Genomic DNA, 8691 nt, shown 5'->3' on the forward strand with positions numbered 1-8691 from the left:
GGTTTTTCTTCCTGGTCACCCACCAACCGCCGACTTCCAACTTGCCATCCATTCGCGGTTCGCCACGTTCCACATTACCCCTATCATCGTACACCTCATCTTCACGTCCTCTTCGGTAACCGACGGAGTCATCAATGGACACTAGAGGCCCACCTGGTCTTGTATAAGTATATGATTGGAAACGTTCAATAATTTTTTTAAAAAAAACCGAGTGAGCTCTCAAAAAATACTTAATTCAATGTGTAGGTGCTCGATTTAATTTTTCAAAAAAAATATAGTAAAAAATTAGATTGAACATTTACACATTTGGATTGAGCTGATTTTGCATAGGCCCACTCGATTTTGTTTCTTAAAATTATTGAACGACTCGAATCATTTGTGTGAGACATAGAGTGAACCTTGTGTACCCGTCGATAACTACTGTCTGTTTCCATAGCGGGGTTCGATTATTTAATGCTCCGAAAACACCGACTCGTGATGCTTTACCGTAGTGTTTTTCTCACTACAAAATTGGTTTTGAACTTTGAAGTTACATAATTTTTGTGATGTGGAACACATACATGTATGGAGAAGACGGGTCTGGAACACTACATGGCAATGCTTAAGAGTCTCCAAGATTTTAATTAAGCAGTCAAAAAAATATAGAAAACATTTTTGGAATGAAACTCTATAAAAAATAAACTTTATATTTTAACAAGAAATTTATTGGGCCTAATTTATACTACATCTATATACTCACCATTTTAAGTGAATTTTAACTTCATACAATGATCTGATACGGAAAATATTTACGAGAAACTATATTCTACATTAGGGCTCCGATTGTTTGTGCATATAATATTTTTCGGTAAAATATTTTATCTATTTTTTGATGTTTGGTTGTGTAAAAAATAAGAAAAATATTTTACACGTAATTTTTTTTTCATTAATTGGATGAAAATGACTTACTTTTAAATCTTCCGTAAGTTATTTTTCAAAATGAATTCGCTACCTTCTATTGCAATTTTCATTGCTCAGTTTCCTCGATTGTCAGTTCTGACCCACATTCAATTCTAATATTCTCATATCTCTCTACCATTTAAGCCCCCCATCTCTCTACTATTTTGTTGATTTCTGAAAATATTTTCAAGTGCCAACCAAATATCGAAAAATAAAAGTTTGAAGTTTGTTTTCTGAAAAAATATTTTATATCGAAACAGACGGAGCCTAGATAAAAAAAATCTACGTAAAAACAAAAACAAATCATAGGTTTTAAACTTTGAAGTCCAGTTGAAGCAAGGGGCGCAAACAAGCCAAGTCAAGTTTTGCGGTATTTGAACTCAGCTCGTTTACTAAACAAGCCTAAAATTTATGTCTGAGTTCGGATCGATTACAAAGGAGCCCAAGTTCAGTTCGAAACCCCTACTTGAACCCCATTTTTGATTGCAGAGCCGCATCCTCCGGAGCCAGGAGCACGTAATAATTTTTCCCAACACACCAACATTTCTCCCGTCGGAAATAACGACAAATCACGGCGGAGTTTACAACGCAAACGTGGGCCCCACTTATCGTATATTCCAACTTCCCACCCCCCGTCCGATCAAACTCCAACGGCCCAGATCTGCCCCTTAAATCTTCAAATACCCAAAACACCCCTCACATCACCTCATAATCCCAATCATTGTCCCTCCCATCATCGCCCCCACCAATCGCTCTCTGCACCACAGATCTCACTCTCTCTCACTACTCTTCCCTCCATTTCTCTCTCTCTCTCTCTAGAAAAACGCCACCCCAGCGATGGCGTCCCTCCCCCTCACCTCCGCCTTAAACCTAGGGTTCCGCCCCCTCAAGAAGTCTTCTTTCTCCGCCGGCAAATCACCTCCCTTTCTAAACCTCAAATCCAACCCCCATCACCTCAAAATCCACTCCAAACCATTCTCTCTCAGTAATAATAATAACTTCCCAGTCGAGAAGTCTTCTTTCCACTTAATCCCCTCCGCCGCCTCCACGCCGTCCGCCGTCCCGGCTCCGCCACCACCGCAGCCATGGCAGGGCGCCTCCATGACGCCCCTCCTCGCCTCCCTCGCCACGGGCGTCATCCTCTGGTTCATCCCTCCCCCTGCCGGCGTCTCCAAAATTGCCTGGCAATTACTGTCTATATTCTTAGCCACCATCGTCGGAATCATAACCCAGCCCCTCCCCCTCGGCGCCGTGGCCCTCCTCGGCCTCGGCGCCGCCGTCCTCACCAAGACCCTCCCCTTCGCCGCCGCCTTCTCCGCCTTCGGCGACCCTATCCCCTGGCTCATCGCCCTCGCCTTCTTCTTCGCCCGCGGCTTCATCAAGACCGGCCTCGGCAACCGCGTCGCCTACCAGTTCGTCTCCCTCTTCGGCTCCTCCTCCCTCGGCCTCGGCTACAGCTTAGTCTTCAGCGAAGCCCTATTGTCCCCAGCCATCCCCTCCGTCTCCGCTCGCGCCGGCGGCATCTTCCTCCCCTTGGTCAGATCCCTCAGCGTCGCCTGCGGGAGCAACGTCGGCGACGGGACGGAGCACAAGCTGGGATCGTGGCTGATGCTAACGTGCTTCCAGACGTCGGTGATTTCGAGCTCGATGTTTTTAACGGCGATGGCGGCAAACCCATTGAGTGCGAACTTGGCGTTCAGTGCGATCGGGCAGACGATCGGGTGGATGGATTGGGCCAAGGCGGCGATTGTGCCTGGTTTGGTGTCCTTGATTTTGGTGCCGTTGATTTTGTACGTGATTTATCCGCCGTCTGTGAAGAGTAGCCCCGATGCACCCAAGTTGGCGAGGGAGAAGTTGAATAGTATGGGACCCATGTCGAGGAATGAGATCATAATGGCTGGAACTCTGGTTCTTACGGTATGATGTAGTACTTTAATTCAAATTGGTCTTGCTTTTTTTTGTTTTTTGGTCAATGGATATTGGATAGGATAGATCATTACATTATGTATGAATGAATTGCATAGTGGGACACTACATCAATTGTGTGAGAGTCCACGAGATTACCAAGTCCAACAATTCAATCAACGCCGTAAATAAGCCCATCAATGGGACCGCAATCACTATGCTCAACCCAACTACAAGCTCCATTAAGGGAAGAAATAATCCCAACAAATAGAAAAGGAAGAACACCCATATATAAGTGGGAAGATTCAAATTCCTGTCCAGGCCAACTGAGCTAGCCCGAATTGGTTAAATTGGTCTTACTTAGGGATAGCATTTGTTTTCATCTTATCAGTTGTAATCTAAGTGGCAAAATGCGTGAGCGAGAGCGTGAAAGTTGTTGTTCTATAATTTATGCGGGTATTTATTCAAAGATAAATACTTCCTTGAGATTAATACTTGGAGAGTGGCACATTCAAACTCTATATGGAGCGCTTTACGTGGCTTTGGAAGGAGAGATGAAGCGATAAGAATATTGATAGAGAGTACTCATTTATACTAGATTTACTTTATGTATATTTTCTACCATGTTTACGGGTGTTATTTACCTCCCGGAGGGCGTGAACTCTAGATGAGGGAGGCTGCGAGTATTGTGTTATCTTGGAGTCATTGGTGTCCGTGTCTTTCAAAAATATCTCAAAACTACTGATCTTCGCGCGATAGTAAGGATTTATCACAATGTTTGAGGAATCCTACTGGAGGATTATGCGACCTAGGTTTTAATACTTCTAATAATTATAATCATGCTTTCTTTCGTTTTTTTCTTTTTCTGCTTTAAGACTCGTTATGTGTTGATTTCTTGAAACTGAGATTAATTTCATGAAGCTCAACTGTTCAATCTACCTGCTATTTATATGAAGTTACCAAGAGTTCTAAAGGGCAAACCCAATGCACGAGGCTCCCAAGATTACGGGGTCTGGGGAAGGGTTGATGTACATAGCCTTACCCTTGCAAGCAGAGAGTCTATTTCCGCGACTCGAACCCGTGACCTCCAGGTCACAATGGAGCAATTTTACTGTTGCACCAGGCCTGCCCTTCAAGTTACCAAGAGTTCTAAAAGTGAAAAAGTTTTTTTGGTGAAACACGGGGAAGATGATAAGTACAGTTTAGGTCTAGTTGCAAGTCCTTCAAACTTGCTACTACAATGGCTTGAAAATTCAGCTTTGTGAAGAATCAATTTGATTGAACCGTGGAAAGTGTTGCTCGCAGTTCTATCCTCTTTGTGTCATACTCCTACTTGGTCATGCTTCTTTGATGGAGTCCTTCTCGATAGATATGTCCCAATGTGTAAATGGGAAGACCCTCATACTATATATGGCGACTTGGCCACGGCCAGTGAGGTTTCGGGAAAATTCCTTACTAGTTATGGGCGTACGGCACTGAACTCATTTGCAGTAGTTGTTCCAGTGTACGTGGGTGATTGTAGTATAGTATATAGTATGTTGGTTATGCCAGAATGCTGTAAGATAGGTCCACTGTATATGTATTGCATGTATATGGGCGTACATATATTACATGCATAACTATGTATGACTAAGAATTACTAAAACTAGAGGTAATTTGTAACAAAATAGTACACTTTTGAAAAGAGACCGATTAGTTGTACATTTAATTCATGCACTTTGTATGCATGTCATATCGGTATATTTATATGTACACAATTTCACAAATATAAGTAGAGAAATACTACTTGAATGCACCAAGAGATAACTTCATAGAGTTCTTTTTGATTCATTGATTTCTATGCTTCCACATGAGCTGGAGCCCAGAAGTACGTCTTTGTGGTTGCAACTTGCAAGTTAGAGCATCTTTTATTGGAACTCAGCATTTTTATCTTAACCCAATTTTTTTCCTTAGTCCTGCAGTCCTAGTGACAGTGGTGAGGCAAATTTTAATAGTGCCTTTTCTGGTCGATCTGTTATTTAGTGTCAATTCAGCCTGTCTTCTTGTTCTTTTCATGGGCTGCAGATTTTTCAAGCTATTTTTAGGTTTTATTTTAAATTTTGTGCCAACAATGTCCCATTTGAATCAATATTTTGAAAGCATTTGGAGCTGACCACCAGGAAAAGCTTCATTGGTTTATCTTTTAGGTCGCCAGAAGCTACTAACTTGAGAAAATATGTTTTCCAAAGAACTGGTGTAAGATGTTATTTGTCAAGTAAAGAGACATTTATCCTTGTAGAATGGATGGTTTAAGCAAATGTTTTCTTTTAGTGTTTGCTTGTTTTAACTTCCTGTTGTATTTTGGTACCTCTTTTATCTTTTGTATTTACCATGTGATGACATATCTGACATATCTAATTAACAGATTCTTGGAATTGGTTGCCTAGATCCCTGTCTCTAAGGACTTTATGTGTTTGACATGTCACAAGTCTCACGACCTGCGCATGTGGTAATCACTCTTGCGCTCGTTTCAAAGTTTTGCAAACATTTAGTTTTTGGTAGATTTGGTTTCCATGAAGTTTCTTGAAAATACACCTACTGTTGGGTTGTCTTACCCACTTCTATTACCATTGATTTTGCTTACTCACATTGACAAATAAGTTGGCCGAGGCGGTTTTAGGACTTTGGCCCAAATGTCTCCTGTCCAGTCACTTCTGGTGTAGTCAAATTGAGTGGACATGCATCTGCTGGCGTGACATTTTTTAATATGCGTGCACATCTTAGGGAATTCCTTCTTCTGTTCTTACTCACCTGTCCTATTCTCCTTTGTATCAGGTCGGACTATGGGTATTCGGAGGCGTGCTGAATGTGGATGCGGTTACTGCTGCCATCCTTGGTTTATCTGTTCTCCTAATAACAGGGGTTGTCACTTGGAAGGAATGCTTAGCCGAATCGGTTGCTTGGGATACTCTCACGTGGTTTGCTGCACTCATTGCAATGGCTGGTTATCTCAACAAATATGGTCTTATCTCATGGTTCAGCCAAACTGTTGTTAAGGTTCTGATTGTTCCATTTCACCTCTTTGGTCTTCACTCCTTTTGCATGTCTGAATATAGTCGAGAAAGATAGGGCTTTCCCCGTTATCGTTCCAAGTGATTTCTTGTGAACAGGTTCTCCCCTTTCCTGGAGCTCGGTCTGCCTAACCTATGGGAAAACCCTAGCTTCTTTTTTGGTGCTCAAGATTCATGGTAGAAATTGAATATGTCCTTGTCTCAAGGATCTCTTTCAATGGAATTGGAGCCCCGTGGGGAAATTAATTAGTGTCCCCATTGGTTAGACCTAGTTTCACTTTCAACCCCTTATTTCAAGATGTGACACTTGCAAACTTGTGGTATAGACCGAATTGAAACTGCTAATTTTTTGGTTTAAGATAATTGCTACATGACAACTAAGTTTTTGGATAAACTATATTCTAGTTAAAAGTTAAAACATCAAATAAGGAGGAAGAAAGAAAAACTAGAGAAAGGCATCAGAGTTTGGGAGGAAAAAAAAAAAAAAATGGAACAAAAAAAATTAGTTCTTACCAAATTGAAGTTCCCAAATGAAAGACAACTAAGACTAACATGTTCACTCTATACTTAAAGCCTCTCACACTCCTTTAGTTTATTGAGTATCATTTCCTATGAAAAAAGTCTAAAGCAGCATAGAACCGCAACGGGTCTGACTATCACACTTTGTGAGGTATGGGGAATTTAAGTATAAATTGCTGAACTACGGAGCATAAACCTTAATTTACCCTTTTTTGGTCTATTACTTCTATTAGGTAGGAGCAAAATCATCATGTCTGTCTGTTACATATATTTATATTAAGTAAGAGCAAAACTTATTCATCATGTATCTTTAAATAAGAAATCCTAAATATTCACAGAGAAATCCATCCATTATTGGTCCATCTGTAGAATTAGGTAGAGAATCTAGAGATAAAACTAGATGATCCTTGATTAATATTAGTACTACATTATTGGAGAACAAGAGTTCTCTACAATGGTTCAATCCTATTAAGTTTTCTGGAGAGTGTTTTATGAAGGTCCCTTACGGAAGTTGTTGTCCCTCGCTATACGTATGCCATGCCTTTTTCATTATGGTTTGAATGCAGATTGCAGAGATTACACCTAATGGCTTCCTTCGAATTTCTGATTTCGAACATTCTTCATTTACTAGTATATCCTAGTTTTAAGTTTGTGGATTGTAAGTTTGTAACCAATTTGTTTACCTTTGTTCACAGTTTGTTGGCGGATTGGGTCTTTCATGGCAGCTATCTTTTGGCATCTTGGTTCTTCTCTATTTCTACTCTCACTACTTCTTTGCCAGTGGAGCAGCTCATATCGGTGCAATGTTTACAGCTTTCTTGTCAGTTGCTAGTGCTTTAGGGACCCCACCATACTTGGGAGCCATGGTTCTTGCCTTCCTTTCCAACTTGATGGGAGGCCTCACCCACTACGGGATCGGATCAGCACCCGTTTTCTATGGTGCAAACTACGTTCCTCTTGCTAAATGGTGGGGCTACGGATTCCTCATCTCCATTGTCAATCTCATTATTTGGCTTGGTGTTGGAGGGGTTTGGTGGAAGTTCCTTGGTTTGTGGTAGAGGGGGTTGGTTTGGTTAATTTGCCGAGCCAAACTTAAATGATTTCCTTATTTCTGCTCGCCCGAAGGTACAGTTTCTCTTTTGTATCTGCTTTTAAGCAGGTTGTTAATTTACTTGTACTTTTGATTCTTTTTCCTAGGAATAAATTTTTGGTGTGCATTGGTAGAAACCCGTGTAGGGAATGCTTGTATACTTATGAGGTCTATCACTCACAGAATTAGAACCTTGTTACTCGCTTGGAATTTTGACATGGAATGAGAGCTGAAATTTATGATAGTGACCAGAGGGAATATTGATGTTTCTTCCTTTCCTATTGTTGCTCTATCTGTTAGGTTCAGGGGTCTTTACAGTTTGGAAGTGAGGCTATATTCGCTGCTTGGTTGAGATTGCTTCCAAATCCACTTCTAGCTGTTCTAGAGCTATTAAGATGCCCCATTGTTTGATGTTGTTTTTGTTTCTGTTTCAAGTGGAGAGGGCATTGTTATCAAGTAAGCTGGAATTTTGTGCACTTTGTATATCCTTTAGGTCTCTGTAGAAGTTGTGTCCGATGAATATCAACATTATTGAAGGATCCAGAAGGATTTGAGCACTTGGTTAGCATATGAATTTAGCATTTATTTGCGATTTAGCTCTCTGCGTCGGTTCGAGGTGTGATTATGGAAAAGGTAGTTCCGGTATTCCTGGTACTGGTAGGATGCGTTGGACATGTGGGTTTCAAATCATTGCATTTGGTGTTGGTCATTTTGTTTCTTCAATTTGAGATTCTGAACACATTATGGCGCTTCTGCTGAAGCCTGGAGTTTGGACTTCTGGGTTTGGTATCATAGGGTTTTGGTGCTTTTGGTTCTTGTAGGGTTTTGGTTCTTGTTCTATGATCTGCTGAAGCCTGGAGTTTGGACTTCTGGGTTTGGTATTATAGGGTTTTTGGAGAAGGAATGACATCTCCGCCTACTAGACTAACCATCGAAGAAAATAACTTGAACTTCAGTTCGTTTTTCTCTAGGTTATTTCCTAAACACATGCTTTGAACTTTCATACGTACACATCTGTAAATCCAGGAAATTCCTGGCTATAAAAGTATAGGCCTATTCTGTGTATTCCTGGCTCCTGCAGTGGCATGAATTCAGTCCCTTATTCTTGGCGACATATTTTGCCTTGGTTGATCTCAAGCTATACAATTCCATTAGCCTTTAGTTTTTTGGAACATAAGTAGACCTTAA

General features: G+C 41.0%; 1 protein-coding gene across 2 annotated transcripts; it reads left to right on the forward strand.

Annotated features, from left to right (window-relative positions):
* Nucleotides 1-1663: 1663 nt before the first annotated feature.
* LOC131322312 (dicarboxylate transporter 1, chloroplastic) lies at nucleotides 1664-8094 on the forward strand. 2 transcript variants are annotated; one of them, XR_009198811.1, is made up of 4 exons: nucleotides 1664-2856; nucleotides 5659-5880; nucleotides 7109-7538; nucleotides 7804-8094. XR_009198811.1 is itself a non-coding variant. In XM_058353586.1 (3 exons), the coding sequence occupies exons 1-3, from the start codon at nucleotides 1777-1779 to the stop codon at nucleotides 7469-7471; spliced, it is 1665 nt and encodes a 554-aa protein (XP_058209569.1). In that variant the 5' UTR covers nucleotides 1665-1776; the 3' UTR covers nucleotides 7472-7747. The 2 variants fall into 2 exon arrangements, 1 of the variants encoding a protein (XP_058209569.1); XM_058353586.1 differs by lacking the exon at nucleotides 7804-8094 and having other exon boundaries at nucleotides 1665-2856; nucleotides 7109-7747.
* The last annotated feature ends 597 nt before the right edge of the window (nucleotides 8095-8691 follow it).

This window comes from Rhododendron vialii, chromosome 1a (genome assembly GCF_030253575.1).
Source record: "Rhododendron vialii isolate Sample 1 chromosome 1a, ASM3025357v1".
NCBI lineage: Eukaryota > Viridiplantae > Streptophyta > Magnoliopsida > Ericales > Ericaceae > Rhododendron > Rhododendron vialii.